Source organism: Nanorana parkeri, unplaced genomic scaffold (genome assembly GCF_000935625.1).
Source record: "Nanorana parkeri isolate BGI_ZX_2015 unplaced genomic scaffold, ASM93562v1 scaffold80, whole genome shotgun sequence".
Classification (NCBI taxonomy): domain Eukaryota; kingdom Metazoa; phylum Chordata; class Amphibia; order Anura; family Dicroglossidae; genus Nanorana; species Nanorana parkeri.
Window position 1 is genome coordinate 2,356,852 of NW_017306348.1, and position 27,327 is coordinate 2,384,178.

Here is a 27,327-nt window from a genome sequence, read left to right on the forward strand (position 1 = left end):
AAGTCGGAAGTGATTCCAGGACCGATCAGCTGTTCCAGGGCAGATGGGTTCACTTGTACATGCGATGCCGATCTGCCCTGGAACAGCTGAGAAAGCGTTGGAATGCTTCACCTACTGGTGGTCACATATTCCACCGCCGAAAAACTGGGTGGGATTACGGTAAAATGTGTGACCGGTGACTCATTCGAACCTAGTCACAAACTTTGATAGAACACAGACAGCTCAATCTTTCCAATAAATTGGACCTGATGTAATGACAAATCCTGTGTGGCTAGGCCCAACATCTTCCCTCTCAAAGACTTCCTTTTCAAATCTAAATAGGAAGGCTCTAAGCCCTACTCACCTGACAACAAAAGGGTCAAAATCAGGAGCTCCATGTCTTGCGAGACTGACAAGACAACTACCTTGCCAAGTGAGACTTGCCAGGGAAGAACTGGACTTTGACTAGTGACCACACCCTACGAAGGATATGAAAGTCCTCCAGTTAGCATGACTAAAAGGTTTATGGAGGTGCATGGGAAGCACCCCAGAAATGTAGGTGGGAGAAACTAAGCATAAACTGGTGATCTGGCTTGCAACCCTGATGGGGCTGAGGATGAAGTTAGATACTCATCAGTATGCAAGAGGTTCCTCTGGTGAGCCCTAAGTTCCTGCTAGACAACGGTCCTGTCAGAGGATACCTGCAGCAAGAGACTAGTTTCTTCCTCCAAAAGACAGTCAAGACCCTCGCCTGATGTCTTTTACCTTTTTGTGTTTCACATTTTACCTGCAGGACGTGGTGTGTCAACATCTCCCTGTCCAGAAGCTACCAGTTGGGAACAGCTGGCCTTCAGGGGGTTTCCGTGCAAACTATATCAAAAACAGGGACCAGCCTATCTTTCCTGACACAGTAAGGACTACTGTTGCTTCTCGGTGGTGCAGACACAACAGTATCTAGATCAGGGGTGCCCACAATTTTTGCGTTTAGATCTACTTTTCAAATGACAAGCTTCATGAGACCTATCCACGGAAAACATGAGATCTACCAACGACGCTCTCCTGGCTGTCTCTCTCCCGGCTCATCCTCCTGGCTGTCTCTCTCCCGGCTCATCCTCCTGGCTGTCTCCTGGCCCATCCTCCTGGCTGCTGTCTCTCTCCTGGCTCACCTTGCTGTATTTTGCAACAGGCTGTGTAAACTAATATTCTTTGATGTAATACATAGCACTTCAACCACCAGTATCCACCAGAAAGGTGTCGGGGAGCTTGGCTCAGCAGACGCAGGCTAATAGGTAATCGTGTGCACAGCCAAATAAATATACCAAAATGGAATAAAGGGGCCGCCATTCACACCCTTCCTGATCTACCAGCATCAGCTTTAAGAGCTACTGGTATATCACGATCTACCTAATAGGCACCCCTGATCTAAATGATCTGATATAACCTCAGCACCCGCATTTATCCTTGGTCATTAACCCCTTCATGACAGGCCTTTTTTTTTCATTTTTTGCACCCATGTTATTGCTCTCACTCCGGCGTGCACGGCGATACCCAACATGTGTAGCGTGTTCGTCGTTTTCATAGGTAGGCGCACCCGACGCGCGTGCTCGCAGGGGCGGGGGACTTAAATTTTTTTTATTATTATTATTATTGGATTTATTTATTTTGATTTTAAAAACTTTTTTTGTTTTTTTTTACTTTACTTTGACTGCTATCACATGGGGGGGCTTACAAGCCCCCCCCCCCCTTGTGATAGCAGATGGTGGTGACAGGTACTCTTTAAGGTGATGCTGGGGGTCCCCCAGTGTCACCTTTACACTGGAAATAAGCTATTGAAGTGCAGATTGCACATCTGCATCGCTCCCGGTCCCATAGAACGGGGAGGGGATCGATGAACGGAAGTTCGTCGACCTCCTCCCCAGCGACGCCGGTCCCGGGCCCGTAGGAGGGGCAACGAAGCGCGGCGGGGGGGGGGTGCAGCCCCTTCTTCGGGACACAGAAGCGATCTGGCAACAGGTAAGTCGCCAGAATCGCTTCTGTTGTAAAGCCAGCAGTCGGCTCTACAAGTTTAAACAGACTCCCGGCGGCAAAAGTCGCCGGGAATCTGTTTAAACAGCCCCGATGCTGGCGACATACACTGTACGTCGTCAGTCACGAAGGGGTTAAGTCGCGACTCAAGACGCACTGCAATGGAATGCACGACATTGCCGTACTATACATTTGGCTGCAGGCGATCGGACTGTGGGTGGGAGGTGCGTTTGGGGTGTCATTCAAATTAATGGCAACGCAACACCTCTTCCACACCAGAACGTGCAGTAGGTGTGATTCAGTGCATTAATTGCATGGGACTGTGTGATTAACACACTGTACCAGTGTGAACGGACCCTCATAAACACTGACAGACACCCGAAACAAAATTACTTTTTTTTTTTCAAATCCACCCGTCTCCCTACCTTATGAGAACTGGAGTGGATCCTCAGCTTGGGCTCCAGCCATATGTGTGTTGTTTGTACAGCTCCCTTGTGTCCCCCCTAGAGGTGCCGGGAGCCAGAATGTGACATCAGTCCAATCCAGGCACATCTACAGGGCACATGTGGGAGCTGTAAGCAATGTAGCTCCCTTTTGGCCATACTTCCACCCCACCTCAAGCTGACACGCAGGTCTGGGTAGCATATTTCAAATGGCTGCTTGTGTGAGAACTGACAGTGCTGTGCTAGGGGGAGACTGAGGAGTCTCTCACCTAGAAAAGTGGAAGGCATGTGGCGACCCACTGAATATGGGGTCATGATCCACCAGTTGGGAACCAAAGATCTAGATGGTACCTGAATAGTGAGACTTGCCCAAAGAGGAATCTTGCAATGTAGAAAAAAACCACTCCTGGAAATCCAGAATGCAGCTCTGGAAACATTTCTCCAATTAGAGGAAACCTCCCAGAGATGGGGAGAAAAGCCCTCATCAGCTGTCAGATAGGGGTGCTGAGTGATCAGACCAGGAACTACCTGAACACTGGAGGCAGACACATTAATGTGCTCAGGATTTAGACCTGCAACAGAAGAGGAAGGGACGGAGATATACCAAGAAGAGGTGAAAGAAAGTTAGGTGCCTTAATAGGAAGGTCCCCCAACACCTGACGCTCCTGCAAAAGAGGAGAGACCGGTCTGTCTAATGATTTTTAGTGTGAACCCCACTCCTGAAGAACCATGCTAACATTGTCTACAGGTGACTGGCAATATCTAAAGTCGTAATCTGAAGTCAGGCCCAGACAGATATTGCAATCATTTAGCCCATAAGACCCAGAGTAACAGCTCTCTTCACAGGAGGTCATCTTGAATGTTCCACAATAGAGATCCCAGGAAAGGTACCAGGAGAGACACAGGAGCCAACGTTCTGCTAAATAAAAGGTGTTCCGGGGTAACACAGAGGATTCGGAGCCCTGTTCAGCTGAAGCTATCCCAAAGGGTCCCTCTGGAAAAGGAGAGGGGTGGCATTGAGGGGTACCAGGTACTGCTCATGACTCTACACGTCCCAAGGGAGGAGAGTTTCTCGGAGGAAATGGGTGGTGGCTCAGATGGGACACAGCTCCAGAGGTCGAGCTGAGACTGGAACTAGCCCAAGGGTGCCTGGGTTGAGGAGACCCCAAGAGTGCAGGGGAAGGTCTGTTAGTCTGTGGAGTGACATAAGGGAGGTTTTAAAAGGGTGCCATTGGCTCATTAACACTACATTCATACATATAGAATGAGCACTGTTACTGAGAAATACATATAGCATATAGGAGAAGTGATACATACAGAAACAGATGTGAGAAACACACACACACACGCGCGCGCGCGCGTCGTGTTGACTTATAACAATAGAGGAAACCGTCCTCCGTCCACATGTCACTCTCTGACCACCCCCTGTATGGCCGCTGTCCAATCTCTCTGCGCGGCTGCCAGGGAGAGGCGGGGCCGACCTTTATCCCCAAGATGGTGCCGCCCCTGCAGTGACCTGGAGGTGTCTTCCGCTGTTGCTCGGTGGACGGTGCCCGGTCATGGCGGTGTTCAGGGTTATGCTGCGGAGAGGTGGGTCAGGATGGCTGCCTGAAAATAATGGCGGTGCCGGTAGACAGAGCACTGCAGTGACACAGGCCGTCCCGGGTGTCAGCAATAGCGGGGTCTGGTTATATTGTAAAACTGTATAATAACACATTGATGAATACACATGAACTTATTTTCTTACTTCTTGCCCTAGTGACACGACTGAAAGTTAGAGATGATGATGATGGTCACTAGGGATGTACATGGGCTTGGTGATGGTTTTAGTGCGTTTAGGGAGGAACGATGCCCTATCATTGGTGTTCAATGGGAACAATAGTGCCCCATCATTGGTGTTATGTGGGAGGAATAGTGCCCCATCGTTGATCAGCGGCAGGAATGGGGTGCCCTATTACTGGTGATAAGCAGTGGGAGGAATGGTGCCCCATCATTGGTGTTCAGTGGGAGGAATTGTTCCCCATCATTGGTGTTCAGTGGGAGGAATTGTGCCCAGTGGGAGGAATTGTGCCCTATCATTGGTGTCAGTGGGAGGAATTGTGCCCTATCATTGGTGTTCAGTGGGAGGAATTGTGCCCTATCATTGGTGTTCAGTGGGAGGAATTGTGCCCTATCATTGGTGTTCAGTGGGAGGAATAGTGCCCAGTGGGAGGAATTGTGCCCCATCATTGGTGTTCAGTGGGAGGAATTGTGCCCCATCATTGGTGTTCAGTGGGAGGAAAAGTGCCCAGTGGGAGGAACGGTGTCCTGTCATTGGTGGTCAGCGGGAGAAACGGTGTCCAATCATTTTTGTTCAGTGGCAGTTACCTCTTTGCAGGCTCCATTTCTTCATGGTGAGGGTTCCTATGTAGTCCCGGCATGTGATAGATTGTTGGGGGCAGAAACAAGCTGCGTTCCAGCACTTGGCATGTTCTGGCAATCAGCAGAGCTCCCCTTGGCTTGTAATAAGAAAGCCCTCAGTGCAGGACCTTCTCATTGGAGAGGCCCGTTTATAGTAACCTGCAAGCCCCAACCCGCTTGTGAGCCGTAGTTTGGGGTCCACTGCTTTATAGGAAGAGTCAGACTGGCAATGAAGGGGGAGATGGAGTAGGCTTGCTTTATAAGGGTCTTGAGCTGGCCATACACATTACAGTCTGGTGGCACAATTTCTTGTAACTGTGTAGTAGTGTGGGGGGTCTACTTAATTGGATAAAGGGAATTGTATTGTATTTGGACCATGACCAGGTTTAGTTTTATTTTGTCCTCAGATATTCCTGTTTGTGATTTTCAGATTTGCACAAGGCAGTTCTAGGACTGCGAAACATGTCTTCTAATGCGGGACTAGCGTCCTATAACTATGAGACGCTGAATGTCACAACACCGAGGGACCACGTCTTCCAAGTAGAACTAAACCGTCCGGAGAAAAGAAATGCCATGAACAAAGCTTTCTGGAGGCAAGACCGCTGATAATATATATAGGTCCTGTTCAGGGCCGGTTCACACCAGAAAGAGTGCGTTCCAGAGCGTTCAGCCTCTGGAACGCAACCCAGCTGGCTCACTTTGTTTTGGGACGGGATGGGGCATGGCGTGCATTGAAGTCAATGGCACTGCATTGCGATCGCCGGTACTGGAACGTGTGGCACATTAGTGCCTGCGTTCCCATCCAGTGTGATCTGCAAAAATAGTGCATGCAGCATTTTTGCAAATCGCACTGGACCGCAACGTAGGCACTAGTGTGCCACCCCTCCCGCCCCAAAACGAAGTGAACCAGCGGGGTTACGTTCCAGAGGCAGAATGCTCTGGAACGCACTCTTTATGGTGTGAACCGGCCGTTAGGTCATACTGCAGACTTTAGGGTTAGGAAATGGATCCATTTAAGAAATAAAAGGATTATAGAAACAAAGCAGTGGAACAATGGAAGCTTACAAAATGATGAGCTCTGGTTATTTGGTAGCACCTCCAGGAAACCAGGATGAGCTTCATTATCATACATTGTTTTTACACTTTTACCAGTTTATTTATGGTAGAAGAGCAATTGAACAGCATAGTAAGCAATCAGAAGTCCTCTAAGAAAACAATTTGCATTATCAGTTGTGCCATTTAACTGGATTATTAAACAGGTCCAATAATATTCATCCTATGTTTGTTGTATATAAATAAAATGGAAAATGAAACATTTGCTATAACCCGTACTGTGGGGACATGCAGGCTTCCATTGTTGACCTCTCATTGCTAGTTGCCTGGCTGTTATTCTGATCCAGTGGCTTTAATGATTTTTGTGTCACTGACAAAGCAATAAGTATGCATATTAGGAGCAGTATGTGTGTTCTGGTTTAGAGTCCAGCAACAACCAGGTAATTACTCTTTTTTTAGAAAGAGGTCATCAATGGTAGCCAACGTGGTTTTTTCTCAATACAGGTTTCCTCAATACATGAACACTAGTGTGCAATGCATTTTGCTGCATTTGTTGTGCATCAGCATAGGGCTGCCCTGCATGCAGCAAAGAAGCTTATGCAGCAGTTTGGGCTGTAAGCTTTGTGCGTTTTTTTAAAACTCTTGCTGCATTTTGGGTGCCATCAACAAATACTGGCACCACAACCGCAGGTAGGCCACGCTTATCACACATTGCATGAAAACATGCAAAATCCTGCTATCTTGCTCCTATTCACGCACGCGTATAGTGTGAAGGGGGCTTTCAATGATGCCTCTTTCCATAGAGACTGTTGGCCCAACTCTCACTTGAGAGTTCCATTTAAATACATCCCTCCTACACATCTCTGCTCTCTGTGTTCTCTTTCCAAACTATTTGATCTCTACTTCTTGCTACTTTGGCTATTTGTACTTTACAACACAATAATAACTTGTCCACCTTGAAAATAAAATCTCATCCACATAGGAAATACAACAAAACGACACAATCGTTGTAATCGGGAAGTGAAAAATCAGATGCCATTATGTGCATGGTGGTTCTGGGTTTGTGACTCCAAGTCAGCATGAGGGCCAGGGAACTAGCATTTGCAGAGAAAGAACACAGCAGTCCCAGCCGCCTTGTTTCTTCAATTCATTCCCTAGCTTGTTGTGAAGCAGACTCAATAGGGCTGAGAGTCATGTCTGCAGGTTCTCGAGAAAAAAAGGGTGCATTAAAATTATGGCATCTTATAAAATGTTATATTATCTCTAATGAAACTGATCCATAAATAATATATTCCATGAATGCCAGATAATCTGTAAGGTTTGTGTCTGTCTTGTCACAGGGAGATGGTCCTCTGCTTTCGTGCTCTATCAGACGATACTAACTGCAGAGCAGTTGTTATTTCCGGTGCTGGGAAAATGTTCACATCAGGTAGGTCAGTCATCTATACATCTCTCTCTTCTCTCCTCTCTCTTCTCTTCTCTACATAACATCTGTTTATTTAGCCAAATGCACCAACATGCAAGTTCATTTCCAAATGTTGCAAGGAGGTCACATGTTTCACTTAGGATGAATCATAGGTAGGCATCTGTCACCTGCTCCTAGCTCTTAAAGTGATCCAAGAGTATAAGAAGACTGAACACCAGGGCCCCACGGGGTGTGGGTGTCTGTGGTAAAAATTGAAAATGAATATACAATTGTTGAGAAGGTGTCAATTACATGTTTTGTGTTTGTTCTTTGCGTAGGTATCGACCTTATGGACCTTGCCGGTGAGTTTTTACAGCATGAAGAGGAGGACATTGCAAGGATCTCCTGGAACGTTCGCAAGAAGATTAAAGATTATCAGGAATCTTTTAGTGTTATTGAGAAGGTTGGTGCATATGGTACTTTATTCTTATATGGTACATATAGTTCCTTCAAGGGGAAGAAGTATGCTCTCAACATGGCGGCGATGCTTATTGGGAGGGAAAATTGGCTGACGATAAAGAGAAAGATGAGTTTGGGATAATTAGAGAATGCATCAAGTCCTCAGGGTTGAGGGGAGAGGGTGAATGAAAGATGTACAAAGGGTGGTTTTTAATGTGAGTTTGAAAGAAGGGGCTCAGAGAATTGCAGAGGAGGACAGTGGGGTTGGTGTTAAAGGACCAGGTGAGGGAAAACTGGGGAATCAGATGATGCAAGCAAGACAGATGAGAAGAACAGAGGAGAAGAGGCAGTGTGTGCATGGAGAAAAGCGCAGTACTTTATTGTAGACAGTAGAAAGTTTAAGAGAGATGTTAGGAGTAGATGACAGACAACGGGGGGAGGGAGAAAGTTGACAACAGGAGCGAATTGAGGCCAGGAGGGTGCAGAAATAACCAGGAATAGCAGATTGTGGGTATTATGAACATTCTCAGGAGTTGGGAAATAATGTTTGGGGTCAGACTGTTGGGAAGGTAACAGCGTCCAGGCTTCAGATGATTGAATTTTTAGATTAGTGCATTATTCCAGTCTTGACTGGTCCTCGTTGACCTTTAATGAAGGCTTGAAGCATAAGAGCACTAAAGACCATTTCCATGCATAAGCAGACACAATACATTCTTTATTAAAATGTGTGGTCTTCACCTGAAGGTTCACTTGACAGATCGGTCTTCTGGATGGAGATGAATTTGATGAGCTTTCTCTACACTTTCTCTCTGTAAGCTCCCATGACTCCTTTATACTCCAAGTAGTTCCTGTAAAAAAATCATTTTGTCATAACACTTAGGGCTACTTTACACCGTAACTGCATGCGTCTGCGCAGCTGCAGTGCGATGCATTTTGGCGCAATAGGCTTTTAGGTGCAGTTCAGTGCATTTGGATGCATTTTTGATGCAATCCGTTGCAGTCAGGTGCAGCTCAAATGAGATGAGCACCAGAAATCCCATTGGAATGCATTGTGACGTGATTTTGATGCAGCTGCCAAACTGAATGGACTGCATCACAACTGCATCTGGTGTGAACTAGCCCTTAGGCCCCATTCACACCTAGGTGTATTGTAATATGCGCGTCTGTCGCGCGGTTTTTTTACCGCGATTCGCGGTAAAAAAGTCGCGCGATTCCAAAGGCTACTTGGCTGTATCCCAATGGAAAACGCCCTACAAAACGGCCCAAAGTAGTCCCGGGACCTTTTCAGGCGTGGGCCATTTTGTAGGGCGTTAGGGACGGGCGGAAATACGCCTAGGTGGGAATGAGGGCATTGACTACAATGCTATTTATTTTTTTGACCGTTTTGTAGCGCGTTCGTCGAGCGTAGGACGCGCTACAAAACGGTCAGGTGTGAACGCAGCCTTAGACAAGCCAAATGATACTTTGTTGGATTATTTTACCAAAGCAACTCAAAAAACAAAGCTTGATGTGGAAAGCCTAGTAAACCACAGAAGAGAATATTTCTCAGTTTCCAGAGGTCCGATCGGTGAGAGATCCATTCCGGTTGGTTGCTGTTACTGCACTTTGCACATTACTCTTCATTTTATAACCTGTATGTTTTAACTTGCAGTGTACAAAGCCGGTGATTGCTGCAATCCACAATGCGTGCATTGGAGGAGGTGAGACATTGGAGGAGTGCACATTATCATTTGATCAGATGAGAGATTTGTGTCTTACATAGTTACATAGTACTTGAGGTTGAATAAAACATTAGTCCATCAAGTCCAACCTATTAGGATCTCATTCTAGGAGTACCTGTACCCCTGTATATTACGGTTCCTTAAGAAATCGTCCAAAAGTTTCTTGAACCATTCCACATTCTTTGCTGAAATCACCGCCTGTGGCAGTGAGTTCCAGACCCTAACTGATCTTACTGTGAAGAACCAAAGTAATACTTTGTGTTCTATCAGGTGTGAATCTCATCACTGCCTGTGACATCCGTTACTGCTCGCAGGATGCCTGGTTTCAAGTTAAGGTAAAGACAAACCTGATATGAGCTCTGCGGTACGCACTGCAAACTGATCTTTTCTTTGAAATTGAGTTGCCATTTTTCAATTTGAATTTTATAGCATTTTCAATTCAGATTTACCTTGTTGCCACATTATAGCAACTAGATGGAGCTGAGGAACATAGAAAATAAATACTTCTTTCCTGTGCTCATCAGCTGTTTCTAGTCTCTCTCTCTCTCTCTCTCTCTGAGTGGCCCTGCAAATTGTTCGTGATTAGACCCCCAAGTGTGAGCTAGTATATTCAGTGAATCAAACATCTTCTAATTTGTCAAATTCACTAATGTACAGAAAAATTGTTCTAATCAGTAGTTTGATGGAGTTGAGAAACAGCATGTTGCACTGAGTGACATGCATTACCAACTGTTTCAGAAGTACTTTAACAATTTTAACCCCCCCGGGGGTTTTGGGTGTTCCAGTGTTCCAACTCCTCCCATTGTATTCTCCAAAATGTGTAATAATTATGTATGTAAAATCTGTAGAATAAAGCTCCAACAGCAAGACTGGGGAACACCTTATAATGGACACAGTGAGTGTGCAGACCTGGGAACTGAGCACAGAGATCTCACCAAGAGAGTCACCAAGATATAAATTACACTATAAGGAGGTTTTAAGCAACTCTTGCCAGAAAAATAAAAAAAAAGATAGAATGTAGAAGAGCTACACGAGCCAAAGAATCTTCAGTATCCAACACACTTTCAGGAGTGTTGAATGTCTGCTATGCACGCTGCTGTGGTGACATCCATTTTTACTAGGTGCCATTTAGTGGTAGTCAGTGGAACTGCAGTCAGTGAAACCATAGAAAATATTAAAATACATGGTTGCCTGGGAGCTTTTTCCTTCAACATGGTGACCAGGATTTGTCTACAATGCATCAAACAGACATTTTTTTTAACATATGTAGAAAAAAAATGTGAAAAGATCATACGTTCACTTTACTATATTTTGCAGCAAGGTACAGCATATTTTTCGTAGCTATTCTCTTTTACTGTTTGATCATAAGTATGTGCGAACTACAGGTGTGTCCTTTTGTACATGAGGATATGTGCTATTTTTTGTTTTGTTTTTTTGAAAACCTGAGGTTGAATTTTGCGGCCCGCAACATTCTTCTATATTTAGCTGTGGTGTGCATTCATAAACTGGAAATTCCAGTTGTGAGGATTAGCTCCAAAGGGTAGCACATTCAGGACACTTCCACTAGTAAACAACTTCTTTTTATTCAAACATGCACAGAAGTTTTTCCCTCGCAGGGGCTTCTTCAATAGGTTAAACACAAAGTTCAGCTTTTTCCTTCAGCCACATAACCTTTTTACCATCTCACCAACTTCAGGTTGTCTCTTTCACCAAACCTTGCCCACACAGGCTGTAACCACACACTTGCCACACAGGCTTCTCTTCGCCACACAGGTAATCTGCTCCCCAGTCTGCCAGACACGCAGTCGGGTTCCAGGGTGGGGCTTCTCCGTTAGGAGGGTGGGAGATCTTATAGAGGTCCTAACAAGCCAGCTTGCCTTAGCTGGGCTTGTTACCTCCCAAGTCTCCAGCCATCTCAACACTAGCCCCCTAGAGGACAACCTTTAGTATAACATCTAGATCTATGGCATACAAATCCGTCATCCTGGTTAGACCCAGACATATTACTCTGCCTGCTGACACACAGTATTTATGGAGAACTGCTTTATACTTTTTGATGTAAGTCACTGCTCAATGTATTGCTGGAAGTATTGTTCTGTGGATTAAATTTATATGTTAAAGTAGACATAAAGTCTCTTATTTTTTGGCATATATCTGCTGCTAGTAAGCAGTACATATATGCATTACATGCATTACATGCATTACATTAAATAGAAAAAAAAAGTTGGCAAATACCAACTAACTTACCTGTGTCAGCGGCGCTCGCTCCTGCTGCAGAAGTCCCAGCTCCTGAATGCTGTGAAGGAGGAAGTGTGGGAAGGCACATGCTCAGTCCAGATCACCAGAGGGGAGAGGAGGAGAGCAACACTGATACTGAATGGACGCAGCCAGGCAGCCGGGCCCACGAATGCCGGACAGACTCCACGGGACCGGAGGAGTCTGCGCTGGATCAGAGACCAGCCCTATCGCTGCAGGGACTGTAGAAAACGGCTGTAAGGAAGAAGCTGCTTGGATCAAGAGGCATCACATAAGGTAAGTCCTTACAGCAGCATTGGAGAGGGGATGCTTTTATTGTCACTTTAAGCCAAAAACTAGTTTTGAATAGAGTGGGGACATTTTAGAACTGTTACCTTTTTACGCCTGGCTCTGTTAGAGAGATTTACCCTCAATTCCTGCCTCATGACAACAGTTTCACCTGACAGAAATTGAAGCAAAGTCTGCAACAGGGACAAAGACAGAAATTATAATCTCACAGGGGTAGAGATGTATTTTTGATTCTGTCTATGTTGCTGTTGGTGGTTTTCTCTTCCTGTCTGGTAAAACATCAGCAGGACAGAAATTGACCATAAATCTCTAATGGAGCCTTAGATAGCAGTATGAACATGTTAGGGGTTCTAATCCTTCCCCATTCTACCCAAAACTAAAAGAAAAGTGTGGCTGGACATGCACTTTAAATGCACTCCACATTTGTGTATAAACAAATAATGAATCTGATGGCGGAAATTAGATTGTCAGCTCCTACAGGGGACAAGGACAGATGTGAATGTATGCATGTACTCTGTAAAACCCTGCATATTATGTGAGTGATATACAATTAGTAGAAATAAACTGATGAACAATTTCCTATTATATGGTCTGCTGTATTAAAATATCTCTTGTGTCTCTCACAGGAAGTGGACGTGGGTCTAGCAGCTGATGTAGGAGCCCTCCAACGTTTGCCAAGTGTCATTGGAAGCAGAAGGTATATTGGAATGTCTTATAAACTCTCAGTGCACACCATTTTACCTCCTGGGACCCTTTCCCCATACCCAAATTGGGCCTCCGGTTTTGGAGTTGTACCTCATCTGAAAACTCACTCCCTTCTTCACAAGAATACTCTGTCCTTTTGGTTCTGTTACACACCACTTGGTACAGGGTACCCTTTAACATGCCACCTCTCTAGAGGGACTTCCACCTACCATAACAAGGACCTGTTCTCTCAGCATCTTTGGGAGGCACCTGCTACTTCTCAGAGCATTGACCCTTGAGTTCACCCTTGTGCTGTTTTCTGCTATACCCATTGTGGATGCTCAGGCACCTACTCTGAAGAGAGTCAGCATTTTGGATCCTTACACTCAGCACACTTCAAGAGGGCCTAACACCTGCAAGATTGACTAGATAAGGCCTCACAGACAGCAACTAAAGCCTGACAGATGTTCTTATCCATTTTCTACATGAGGAAGGTAAAAGGGGAAAGCATTTCTCTAAACTCTGCAAGCCCTGAACACGGCATGAAATAATGGTGTATATTACCTAACCTATGGCTTCTAGTTCCAGCTAACATACAGACTACACTACTGCAGAATGTGTTGCCCTTGTGACCACAATAATTTAGAACTCATTTCACCTAAAAGTCAGAAAGATTGACCACTTTGCCCATAGCAACCAATTTGCTATCAGCTGCCATTTTAACAGTGCAGATTATAAAATGGAAGGAAAACAGTTTTCTAGGAACAACAGAGACTTCAGGCACTGCTTTGTAAAATCTGCAGCATGGATACCTTGAGCAGAAAGATGCAATATTTGAAGTATGATTGAATGCCATGGTTGCCAGCTAAACCTGTTGATTGAAGTTTCATAGATTAAAGGGTTGTTAAACCCTCAGCTTTTTTTGCATATATCTACTGCTAGCAAGTAGTAGATATATGCAAAAACCTTGAGAAAAAAAAAAGAACGTTTTACAAGAGGTAAAATCGTGTCTTCGCCGCGCGCTCCCGTCCGAAAATCTGAATCTTGGGCGGGCACATGCGCAGTTCAGATTTTCGGCCGGGAGGCGGAGGAGAGACACAAGGTAAGTATATGGACAGCGTGCACCCGCATGCAGACACGGTGGGACAGGATGTGCCAGCAAGGACAGAGGAGTCGGCGCCGGAGGGACATCTGAACATGACTGGAAAGAAGAAGATCGGATTAAGAAACATAATTTAAGGTAAGTGCTTACACTAACATTGGGGGAGGGAAAAATATACTTTAATGTCACTTTAAGACCCATAATAATTACCCTCTGTTACATTAGAGGCTGACCAGATGGCAGCTCTGTAGATTAGCTCTAGACTTTATCCCATGTGCCCATCCTAGGCTAGTATATGACAGTGTTTCTTTTAATAGTATTTTTGGGGTTTGACATGTATGGGTTATCTGCAGTATGTAGCAGATATTGGACACAAGGAGTTGTATACATTTTATCTTGAGGTTTCTGCTTGCTTTACATATACAGTGACAGGAAGTGTGCTATGTTATAACACATGCAGAACAATGGTCAGTTAATATATAATACTGTTGCTTTTATGCACTGGAGTTCTGTGTTTGGTTACCAGCAATTACAGCTGAGATGGAATTACGGTATCTGAATGATGGAGTAACAACATTAAACTTTAATCCCTATGGGGCCAGGGACCCGTGAATGATCATGTGCATTGTAAAGTGCTGCAGGTATTGTAGGTGCTATAAAAATGCATAACTTAAATAAATGTGTCAAAAGTATCCTAAAACTTGGAAAAATGTTTTCAAGTGTTGTTGTCTCAAAGCAAGCAATTACATTCAGTCCTGATTTGTTTTTTTTTGTGTTTTTTTTTTTTTTTTTTATTGACATTTTTAGAAAACGATCCTGAATTTAACAGACTTGTGCATGTGAGCTGATAAGAGAAGGTGACATTTAATTTTCTGCTTTCCTTGCAGCTTGGTCAATGAGCTGGCTTTCACCGCTAGGAAAATGATGTCAGATGAAGCCTTGAGCAGCGGCTTAGTCAGGTATAAATCTTTATGTAATATGGTTCACGTAATCCATAACCATTGCAGATCCTCTATAATCCGTATGCCAACTCCAAGCCACTGAAAAATGTCATTAATTTTTTCATTAGTTCAGTAGAAGGACACGGGGAGTCTTCCACCTTGGGATTATACTGCCACTTACAGGGGGTATTGGACACTGGCATGGAAAAATAAACTGTACGCCAGCCCAGGGTAATCCCTCCTACTACCAGGATGCCTAGTTTCCTACTATTGTGCTAGGAGGATGAACATCTTTTGTTCACCTCTGCTGCGTGGAAGACTAACCTATTTTTGCTAGCACCTTTTCTTCTCACTCTTCAAGATTTGTCTTCTTCAATAAAGACTCTTTTGTATTACACTACTATAGATTATCCCTTCTATTGCAGTGATCCAGCACGGCCGTCCATGGAATGCCGTGTTCACACTGCTGGACTTGACTTTGTGGGGATAACCTGGAAGTGAGATTTGAGATCTGGTTTCTGCGTAGGGCATTTTCCAGACTCCATTCTGGTTAAAAGCGAGCTGTAGAGAGGATTTCAGGCCCAGGGCCACTGGCATTGCCTCAGTGCTTGCCTTGTCTCTGAAGACTCGCTTTGTAAATAAGGCAGTCAGGCTGAGCACCAGGAGCTACCACAAGTACAAAGATCAATGGGCCCCTTTTAAAATAATTCTGTGTTTCCTGACGGTTCCCACCATGGAAGGGGTTAAAATTATGGGACCAAGCACTGACATCATCTACTTGGTGGAGTGTCGTGTGCATGCAACATACAGCGTGGAGGAAGCATCTCCATGCTGCTGCTCCTGCTTGCAAAACAGCACATGGAACTTCGGTATTTGATCCGTTCCTGTTGCCTGTTTGCAGCGACTTTGGTTATCTCCGGCCATCAGACCCTTACCTGCTACCAGACTTTTTTTTTCCAAATCACTGATTATTTGCTGACTCTGACAGCAGAGGCCATACGTGCGCACCTTCTTTAGCGGCTTCTGTATCTGATCTGGCCTTGGTGGCTTTTGAGCCCTCAGGAGCTGAGGGCTCAAAAGCCAACTCCAGGTTTTGCCTGATGATTACTATTACTTAATACAGGTTTCTGCCCTTTCCATCTTGTTTCAAAGACTGTAGAGCCACTCACCTCTTGATTAAGGTCTTTGTACAGGATGTATTTCATGTAGCACCCCCTGTTTGTTTCCCTGTGACTCAGTGGAATCTGTCTGGTTCACATTGCACTTCAGAAAATGCCATTTGAGCCTATTGGAGACATTCCTCTCTCTACTCTCACTCACAAGATGGTATTCTGTGTGTTCCTCATCATTCAAGGAACCCTTTCTGGTTTTGGATAGGAATAAGGTGATGTTGAGGCCCAGGACTTCCTTTTAGCCTAAGGTAGTTTTTGCCTTTTCATCTCAACCTGGACATTGTTCTTGCTTCACTCTGTCTGGCTCCAGTCTACCAAAAAAGACATTTACCTACATTGTCAGAATGTGGTTTGGGCTGTGAGAGTCTGTCTCTCAGCCACTACTTCTTTCAGAAACACTGAATCTCTTTTTTGTTATGCCGGATGGTTCCTGTAAGAGTATACCAGCTTCTTGTTCCACTATCTCTAGGTGGCTCTGACGGACCTTCAATCAAGCTTATGGCCTCAAGGATTGGGTTCCTTTCTTTCCTGTTAAGGCGCACTGTGTTATATCTGAATTCCTCTTGGACTTTTCGGCGTCCAGCAGCTGTTTTCCAGATTTGCAAGGCTGCCACCTGGTCTTCTGTTCACACATTCTCTAGGTTCTACCCAGTTGGATGTTGCTGCCTCATGTGATGCCAGCTTCAGGTGTACAGTCCAGCAGGCAGCTCTCCTTCAGCTGCAGGTAGTCCAGAGTTCTCTGTTGTTTTTATTTGGCTTGTTACTGTTTGTTGTGTTGTCCACCCCTCAGTTGGACTGCTTTTGGACCTGAAAGTGAGTGATTTCCTGTGTCTCTAATGGACGGTAGAGAAAATAGGATTTTTGTGGTTTTCCTAAAATAATTTCCTTTGAGTCCATTGAGGGACACAGGTCCCACATCTCTTTATGATCATGCTGTTGGTACTTCTTGCTACAGAACTGAGACTGTTAGTAGTAAGAGGGGGTTATTCTGGACTGGCCTAGTTTTTGTTTGCCAGTGTCAAATCCGCCTGCAGGTGACAGTATAACCCAAAGGTGAAAAACTTCCTGTGTCCCTCAATGGACTCCAAGAATAACATTTTATGTTATGTACAAAAAAACTATTTTGATTGGTCAGTATGCAGTAGTGTACATTGCTGTTTTGTTTTTGAAGCGAGTTGTTTAAAATAGAACATATTTAAAGTAGATAAGGACAAGATTTTGAAATAGATTTTGTTAGGTATGTTTTCTGAATTACACTTCTACTTACAAGTGTCTTAAGGTGATTGTATAATCTTCATAAAAATATCCAGTTGAATGAATCATGAGTGACTTTATTATATAGCGTAAAGTCAATAGCATACAATGATGTTACAAAAATGAATAAAACAGATAATTAAAATATAGTTCAGAGTTAGTGCAAAGTTAGTGATTTCTGAAATCGCTCCTCATGTGAAGTCTTGTAAGTTTGTCTTGTAAGGTTGTCTGGCTAGTGAGGATTCGAGACTAAAATAGTCTCAACAGCTGTAATAGCAAAATCTTCTTGTGACGTGAATGTCGTATGTAGTGCGACCCTGTAATGTCCATTCCTTAAAGGTCCCCTGTCCTTCTATCCATATGCTGAATTTAAAATAACTATAAGAGAACCTTATAAAGTCATATACACGGAAGTTCTATTCTCACTACACATTGGCCTAATGAGGTTCTATACTCTCAATATGGGCTTTACAATAGTCCTGAGTCATGTATATTCCTACAAATACTCTTTGCATCCTTCAATCCTATTTTAAAGGGCACAAGTCTACTCTTTGGACACTCTTAACAGCTGTTCACACTAATTTACACTCGTGTTCTGACATTGCTCTCAGATTTTCAAGGACAATATGGATGTGTGTCTATTTCAAAATCCCATTTATGCAAGCACGAGGTCATATATGTTAAATCATGGGCCCATTCTTTTATTCCCCTTAAACCAAATCGTATTTGATTCTAACAAGGTTATTCACAACAGGGTGAAGAGTTTGGATAAGACAGAAGTGAACACTAGGCCAAAATAGCTGATTTGGAAGAAATCTCCAGTTCAGCTATTTTGGCCTAGATTGTTCACTTCTCCTGCCTCCTACAAACTCTTCACCCTTTTTGTGAATAACCCTGTAAACATTTTTCAGATTTTAACTATGACGAATGATTAGGAGTGTTTCAAGGTTTGGGAAACTTTCTTTTCATGTTGCTTCAGGCTCTCTCCTGTGTCAAAGAAAAAAATTGTACTTTCCCTGGAGCTCCGATATACTATACAAATCCCTTGAAATGCTCTCTGTATTTGGTCCTCTAAGGTCATGCAACCAGGGTTAGATAAGCAGAAAGATAGGGGAGTGTTCCAAGTGAGGATCACAGAAAGTGGTTGCTTAAACAGACCGAGACCATTAAATCTTATAAAAATATAGGCTTTATTATGTTTTACAAAACATCAATTTCTTTGCAACAACACTTCCGCTTCTTACTGCACAATAAAAGAAACAACGTTGTTTGTTACACTCAAACACTCTCCTGTGTCAGTTACAGTACATATCCCAAAACCCTAGGCACTTGGTTAGGTGATTCTAGTTCAGGCTGGCCGAAACTTCCCTTCAGCAGAGATCACAGTGCCTAGGCTTCAACTGAATGGCATAGGCGGAAGCCTTGTGCAGCATTCTCTTTAGGAAAGGTAACCACTGGAGGCCTTTTATTAAGTTTTTCTTTCGGAGTCTGTGACCTAGAATAAATGTGCAGATCAGGTCAGTGGCTCAGAAAGTATGAAAACTATAGCAAGCCGGCCAGCCAGGCAGCTATAATTTTTAGAATGGCATCCTCTATACTTCTTTTTGTACAGGTCTTCTGTAACCCTTTCATAAATTAAAAAGTCAAGAAAGTAAAAAATGTTTATTTAAAATTTCCTTTTTAAGCAAGGGTAGCCAGTTAAGCTCTAGAGAGCTGCATTTTGCTCTGGTCCATAAGTTGGTCACCACTTCTCTATGAGTTACTGATTTTGCTCTCCTCTTTCCTTCTCCTCAAGCCGCGTGTTCCCCGATAAGTCTACCCTCCTACTTGCTTCTCTTGACCTGGCTTCCGAGATTGCCAGCAGGAGCCCTGTGGCTGTTCAAGGAACCAAAATCAACCTCATATATTCCCGAGATCACTCAGTGCAGGAGAGTCTGGATTACATGGTGAGTACTAATCTCTGGGCAGAGTTCCCTGGGACCATTCTTTTATCAGACCACTAACATGGCTGTGTTCTCTCTGTCATAGGCTAACTGGAACATGAGCATGCTGCAGACCCAGGACATCATGAAATCTGCACAGGCTGTTTTAGAAAAGAAGAGCCCGAAAGACATTACTTTTTCTAAACTGTAATGGTAGCCCATTAGCAGCAACGTCCACCAGGACAGTTAACACGTAAACCGACTGAGACTGTAATAATCGTACCTGATAGATCATATCATTAGAACTACAGGTAGACAGTATATTGATTAAATGTGTCTGCACCACAAAAATCTGTGCTGTAAGCTAAAGGAGTTTAAAAAAAAAATGGTCTTCCAAAAAGAACCTGGGCTGGTTGATTACAGAAAACCTGAACTAAACTGTCCATCTTTTCCTCAGGAATCGAACAACTTTCATCCAATGCGGGTGAGGAAATGAGAACAAATAGGAGTTAATATGAGCATCACAGACAATTTCCTTCAACCTTCTAAAGTGCCTTGTCTGGCTTTTAAATCTAGTAATTCAGAGATCAGATATCCATTTATATGGCAATATATAGAAGGGTCTGTTGGTGTAGAAACAAACAATTTAGACCTTTTAGATGGGCATCTTTTTACCTGAAGTTCAATGTTGTGCAATGGACTGATTTATGAATAACAGAAGTCTTCAAACTTCTTGACATTTTCCACTGATTGTTTTGCCACTGATTTTAAAAAGTGTGTACTACAGTATGTCTGTTCAAGTTCTAAGTTTTGTTTATTAATAATGCTTGGACTAAACATATCTATATGTTATGTACTAAACCTATCTACATGTCTAATGTAGACTGAAGATTAAAGAGAATAAAGGTTGCTTGTGTGTTTGGTGTTACTATTATATAGATGTACATATGAATGGAGGTGTTGTTTCTAAATAAATGTACAACCTCCATCTTTCATATATAACAGCCATTCCCAACCAGGTATTTGTGAAACCCAATGTTTCTTCCAGAGATTGCTACGGGTTCCTTGAACTGTGGCTGATTGTCCTCCCATCTGATGGTGCCTGCCTAGTTCCTGGGCCAATGCAACATAGAAGAACCTGCCTTATGACCCAGTGATGTCTGTATTTGTGTGTAAGGGTGACACTTCCCACTAAACATCATTGTAAGGTGCATTCTTCCCACTGACCCCTAATTAATTGTTTTTTGCAGGGGTTTCACCACACTTGAAATCATTTCAATGGTCCATCTGGGGTAAAAAAGGTGGATAAAGGCTGGTATATAGGATCAATTCACCAAGCTATAATGCATCTGTTGTTTGATATGACAATATTTCCAGTTCTCATTGCTGAACATTTTTTTAAATTAAATATAAAAAAGACAACACAACCGAAATAAAACTTATAACCATTGCAATCACAATTCAGTGCCTTTGCTAATATCACAGTATGCGATCACCCTCATTTCCTAATGTACATCATACAAAAAAAACTCCTTGAACCATCATTTGAACTTGATGTAGGCAATCCTCATATGCTTACATAACATTAATTTACAACACTGGGGAAAAGAGAGAAAAAAAGAAAAGCAAACCCATCATACATTATTTACTTTTTATTTAGTATTTTCACTCTTGTGGGGCTTTGGGGAAATATCAGAGGTCTAATCGGACCCCTGACATTTCCCTTTTGAAATAGAAAAAGAGATTGAGTCCTCTGCCCATACAGGCAGGGGAGAGCAGCGGAGTTCCGAGGAGAAGCTGGAGCCTGTGCCGCTCCTCTTCTCCCTGCCGAGCCGCGACTGTGTTGGCCGCCTGGTGCCCCTGTTGCCAATGGCAACAGGGGTGTAGCCAGGCCGGCCCCCTTTCAGCTGCGCCTTAGGCGAGTGCCTCAATCGCCCCATCAACAGCACTGAGACGCACAAAAGGACTGGGGTAAAAAAAGGTAAACCTTGTTGTATGAAAAAAAGCTGAGATCCTCTTTAACCTCTTGCCGTCCACCCGTAGTAAAAAAACAGACGGACGGCACTGCAGCATCTGCGGGTTGCCGTCTCCAGACGGCAATTTTTTTCTGCTCGTGCGCGCCCCCTAGGAGCAATTCACACGTTACACTCTGTTTGTACAACCTCCTATCCTCACACTTTCCAATCTCATTAAATTGCCTAACTATGTAGTTGAGGGGCCCATATGATTGGACATAAATGGATTAGATTGTCTATGTAGGGCCTCACAATAATAATGGGTTAATAGAAAATATATTGAAAAGTGTGTGTTTGGCTTTAGGTTTACCAACTACAACGTAGTGCAATGGCCAATCTAAACAATCCATTCAGTTTATTTCCAGAGGGGTAGACTCTTGTATGACATTGTTGACAAAGGAGATTGCACAGATGGTAAGTTGGGTAACCTTTACATAGGTACCTTACGAGCTCTAGCCAGAATTGCTGGTTCTTGGAAGCTAGGCATTAATCTACAGCTGAAATCTGTGCTCACATTGATTGTATTTGGTAATATTGGTAATAATATTATTACCTTTTTCTGTACCGAACAAATATCCATGTTTTGCCTTAGCATGCATTTTCTGAAACTATTTTCTAAATTGGAGGATCTGCATTTATTATCATCTGAGCTGCCTAGGTGTTATAATAAAAAAAACAAATCAGTTGAATCCTTTTAGCCTTGAAAAGTCTAAAGTTGGCCATACAGATTAAGATTTTCCAAGTTTAGACCAAACAGCATGGAAAGGGGAATCGCCTCTGCCAGCTACTGTATTCTCACCGAAATGATTGCTTATTACCAGCAACCACAGAAACCTTTATTCCCCATAATTGCCTAATTACCTGTCCAGTATTATCGTACATCATTGCCAGCATACATGACCTGTTGAAGGGGGATCTGTCAGCCCCTGAGGCATGAAACATGTTGGCTTTTTACTTCTAAATTGTAACTAATAAAGAACCCATACTGGACTGAAGTGATCAGTGTGATAGCCGGCGCCTGTGGCTGTTAGAATACCTGAACAGTGCCTGCCGTCACCATTCAGCTAACAATTTTCTACCTGGCTCCCTCGACAAAAGTTGACTTTTGTTGAGCCGGGTGGTGTCAGCAGGGCCACACACAGCTTGCATTTCAGCTGATTCAGCAGGAAACAAAAAAGTACATGCAGTCTGTATGGCCAGCTTTAGAAAAGTACCTCCCAAAAATGTAACTTTCATTGCAGGAGATGCTTGCAATTTGATTTCAAGCTTTTTGCACTCTTCTAGGATAGGAAGCAAGTCAATCACACTATCAGGAAATTAGATTTCTTGCAGTACTCAGTATACAGATGGTGTACAGGAGGCCTCTGGTTTACCATATTACAGGGAAGCAATATTTGAATATTCTGCCAATTATGGTCCTAGCAGCTCCAGAATTGAATAGAAAAGGGGGATTTTAATAACGCTAATATAATTGCTTGTGTAAATATATTAATACATGATATAGGTATATAATGTCATTTGGATGTCGGTGTAATTAGTGATTGGTTGTCTCGCATGTGTGTGTTATATATGTATACTGCTCAGACATGTTGGTATTGCTGTCTATGCAGCCTGTCACTCTGACCTCTTCTCTGCTTCCTACATTGAACTTTAATCGAGTGACACGCTTGGCTCATTAACTGTTCAGATACCGACGCTTGCCTGATCCAGCAGCCACGGACAAGGAGGAGAACGGTAAACCCCTTTCCTTATGTGTGCACCTCAATATTTCATGTGAAGTACTATTCTGTAGATAGATCTATCCTAGATCTTTACTATTTCAGTGCTAACAATCATTTGAAGTGTGTGTATATATATATATATATATATAATGTGTGTGTATTGTTGTAGATTTGATAAAGGAACACTTTAATCAATGCACTTTGTGGGTTTTATACATATGAAAATCAGAGTGAAGGTGGCATTGTTGTCCATAGCAGCCAATCAGGTCCCTTGTTTCTTTAAAAGATGACATCTGATTGGTAATTGAGGTGCACAGTTAAATGGCCTCATCCATTAAAGAGACCTCATTCTTGGTCAATCTTAAAAGACAAAGTTTGGTGAAAGTGATTGTGTTCGGCTAAAGCTGCCCATACACCTAAATAAAGGTGCCCATACACTGCACGATTCTCGTACGAGAATCGCGGGAAATCCCGCGATCGTACGAGAATCGTGCAGTGTATGGAAGGCGTGCGACTGTTCATACTGTACGGTCGCACGTCTTCCGTCGAACCAGCAGGCTAGAAAAAACCCGCTGGGAATTGTACGATTCTCGGCGAGTTAGTGGCCTGCTGGTTCAACAACTGCTGAACGGGCCGGTGTGCGCACACAGCCCGTTTGCAGTCATCTTAAGCCCGCCCCTCATTACAGTCATCGTAAGCCCGCCCCTCCGGGAGGCGGGCTTGCGATGATCGAGAGTACGATCTGCCTGTCCAAGATGGGCAGATCGTACGGTTTTTTAAATCACTTTACAACCATCGCAAGACTAAGGTTTTGCGATGGTTGTACAGTGTATGGCCACCTTTACAATTATCTGCAGATCTTCTATGGTCAGATGGAAAAAGTACAACAGATTCCTCCATCTACGCTAAACTGTGTGTATGGAGGAATCTCCTGCTGGGCAAAGCTTCAGTATCTTGCTAGTCGGCCTTGCTGGCTTTCAAAACACCTGAACAGTGCCTGCAGCCAATCAGACTGTTCAGGTATTTTGGGAGCCAGCGGGGCTGACTTACAAGATACTGAAGCTTGGCCCAGGTGGAGATTACTACATCCACACAGTTTAGCGTAGATGGAGGAATCTGTTCCACCTTTTCCATCTGACCATAGACAATCTGCAGATAATTGTAAGGTGTATTGGCACCGTATTTTTGGTGTCAGTGGGAGGAATGGCACCCCATCTTTGGTGTCAGTGGGAGGAATGGCACCCCAACTTTAGTGTCAGTGGGAGGAATGGCACCCCAACTTTAGTGTCAGTGGGAGGAATGGCACCCCATCATTGGTGTCAGTGGGAGGAATGGCACCCCATCTTTGGTGTCAGTGGGAGGAATGGCACCCCACAATTGGTGTCAGCGGGAGGAATAGTGCCCCATTGTCGGTGCCAGTGGGAGTAATGGTGCCACATCATTGGTGTCAGTGGGAGGAATACTGCCCCATCATTGGTGTGTATGATTCATGCATGTTTTTTTTTATTCCCTATGTACATAACTTTACATTTATCAACATCAAACCTCTTTTGCCACATAGTTGCCCAAACAGTGCATTCAGGTCTGCTTGTAAGTTAGACCCACAATGCAGCCTGCACACTTGATGATGGGGTGACTGAGGCGCAGAGTCTAAGGAGTACCTGGTATTCATGGGAGCACCCTGAAAGGGCCAATGGGCTTCTCTGCATGAGAGCTACCAGGCTGCAGCCCTCAAGCACACCTGTGTAAGATACAGCTGACCAGGAATATTGATGCATAAAAGTAGAACACTAAGGCAAAAAGGTAAGTCTCTAGCAGCATTGGGGTGCTGGTATTACTGGGGCAGTAGGGTAAATCTTATACAGCACAGGAACAGAGGTGTTGGAATCTCTTGCTGCACTGGAGTTTTGGAAACACAGGAACACATGAGTTGAGTCTCTCACAGCACTAGGGTAATGAAAACACAACAGGGGAGTATTTACCTCTGTCTGCATTGGGGTTTTGGAAACACAGGAGTTTAAATTTCAGCAGTGGGGTTTTGGAGACACAGGAACAAGAGACTTTGGGAGCAATGGAAGACAGAAGAGTAGGAGTACCTTGAGCACTCATGTCCAGGTATGCTGGGAAAACTTTCGGAGTACCCTAAGCTCATGGGTGCAGATATAGGAGTTCTCTTGGAGTACACAGGGATGCATGGACCTCGGGAACTAAGGAGAACAAATACACAGGAGCATGAAACACTAGGGACCACTAGGAACTTCTCACAGGAACACTGGGGATCACCAGGACCTTCTCTCAGGAACACTTGGGATCACTAGGAACGTCTCTCAGGAACAATGGGGCTCACTAGGAATGTCCATCAGGAACATTGGGTATCACTAGGAATTTCTCTCAGAAACACTGAGGATCACTAAGAGTTTCTCTCAGGAACACTGGGGATCACTACAAACGTCTCTCAAGAACACTGAGGGTCACTAGGATAGGGTTGCCCACCTTTTCTTCAAACGAAACCCGAACACTCTAGCGCCACGTAGCAATTTTTTTGGGAGTCGGAGAATATACAGGAGAGAGTGAGGAGTGACAGCCTGGGTAGAGAGACAGCCAGGAAAGTACAGACAGTAGAGAAAGTGAGGAAGAAACGGGAGAGAGGAGCAACACCCAGGAGGATAACCGAGGAGAGACAGCTAGGGGAGAGAGCGACGGGAGACTCCCAGTAGGATGAGCGAGGAGAAACAGCCAGGAGAGAGGGAGAGTAGAGACAGCCAGGAGAGATGAAGAGTAGAGACAGCCAGGGGAGAAAGTGAGGAGAGACAGTCCGGAGAGTGAGGAGAGACAGCCAGGAGAGAGGGAGAGTAGAGACAGCCAGGGGAGAAACTGAGGAGAGACAGCCAGGAGAGGGAGTGAGGAGAGACAGCCAGGAGATAGGGAGAGTAGACACCCAGGGGAGAAAGGACAGACAGCCAAGAGAGAGAGTGAGGAGAGACAGCCGGGAGAGAGAGTTAGGAGAGACAGCCAGGAGAGAGAGAGCAAGGAGAAACAGCCAAAAGGATGAGTGAGGAGGGAAGTCCAGCAGAGACAACCAGGTCAGAGTGAGGAGAGTTAGTAAGCGACACATCTGCCTGAAGCAGAACCCATGTGCCCTTCAAGACTTATCTTCACCCTGTCTTTCAGACACCTTCTTGTTCCTAGAGTTCCAGCGTCTCTCCGTGTCCGTGCCTCCTCCATGCACTCAAGTTGGAACACCAGGCCCCCGTAGTTGGCCCTGTCCGCCTGACATTGTGACATCTTGTGTCTGGCCTGAAACCCAGACTGTCTGGGTGAATCCCAGACAGGTGGCAACCCTAACTGGGGATCAGTAGGAGGTTCTCTCAGGAACACTGGAGGTCACTAGGAACCTCCCTTCTCTCTTAGGAACACGGTGCAATGGGGATCACTAGGAAGGGGAACACTGGTGTTGCTCAGGCGAGGATACAAGAGTGAGCGTGGCTTGAATGGAAAGGCAGATTGCCAGATTGGGAGGGGACTGGTTGTGTAGCTGATTACATCAAACAGCAGGCGAGGGGCGGAAACACCCATAACTTCTAGCCCAGTGCTACAACCAGACAGGAGCAGACTACTATTCCGAAAGAAGTAACAGAGCAGACACAGGAAACAGGTCAGCCTCACATGTCAGAGAAATCATGGGTGACAGAGCAGCCTCACAGCTTTTCTATAACATGGAGACATCATGTAAAGGTTTTACTTCTAGCCTTTTAAACATCTGCCCATGGAAATATATTTTGCAATGTGTTTGCATGCAGTCAATATGAAACATTTCCATTTCTACTCTGTTCTTTGATGACAATAATTAAGTCTAAAGTAGGGTACACTGTTATATTTTTTCATTCAACCTGCGGGCTGACCAAACAAAAATATAACAGATTTCCTTCTTCCACACTAAACAGCTTGGATGGAGGAATCTCCCGCTGTGAGCTTTTGCGCTGGCCACTGCCACTTTGCAACACATTCCTTCGGCAAAAGTCGATCTAAAGATCAACTTCTGTCAATGGAATAGTGTAACCAATGGAGCGAATTTTGTCCGATTCCTGCTGAATTGACTGAAATTTGCTCCGTGTGTACCCAGCTTAAGTCTCAGAGAGCAGCCCCCAGCACTGTAAAATCTGCTCTCTTAAATAAGGGTCTTAAGCTGGCCATACACATTACAGTCTGGTTGTATGATATCTTTTAAATGTATCTATGGCTATGTAGTGTGGGGGTCTACCTCGCATTTCTGAACCTTTTTTCAGTCATGTCACCCTATAAAAGAATGCAAAATCTGAAGGCACTACAGTCTAAAATGTAAAAAGTAATGTGTGGCCCCTCCAAAATCCATACTGGTCCCCTATCCCAGATAGGGATCTGGTATGGATTTTAAGTGTCTCAACCAGGGTTCCCCCCAGAACCCTGCTTGAGAATGGCTGGTCTACCTATTTGGATACAAATTCAAT

At 44.2% G+C, this 27,327-nt stretch overlaps 2 protein-coding genes across 2 annotated transcripts in view; both read left to right on the forward strand.

The window, feature by feature from the left end:
- Window positions 1-4,011: 4,011 nt before the first annotated feature.
- The window catches only part of LOC108804971 (delta(3,5)-Delta(2,4)-dienoyl-CoA isomerase, mitochondrial-like), a 36,738-nt gene continuing 13,422 nt past the window's right edge, over window positions 4,012-27,327 (forward strand). Inside the window, exon 1 of the mRNA XM_018576909.1 lies at window positions 4,012-4,037. Coding sequence (XP_018432411.1) covers window positions 4,025-4,037 — 13 coding nt within the window. The 5' untranslated portion in view covers window positions 4,012-4,024. The remainder of the gene's footprint in view (window positions 4,038-27,327) is intronic.
- On the forward strand, window positions 5,282-19,373 carry ECH1 (enoyl-CoA hydratase 1). Its single transcript, XM_018576910.1, has 9 exons — window positions 5,282-5,440; window positions 7,241-7,329; window positions 7,644-7,768; window positions 9,416-9,464; window positions 9,756-9,820; window positions 12,656-12,726; window positions 14,703-14,774; window positions 18,978-19,128; window positions 19,211-19,373. The coding sequence occupies exons 1-9, from the start codon at window positions 5,310-5,312 to the stop codon at window positions 19,313-19,315; spliced, it is 858 nt and encodes a 285-aa protein (XP_018432412.1). The 5' UTR covers window positions 5,282-5,309; the 3' UTR covers window positions 19,316-19,373.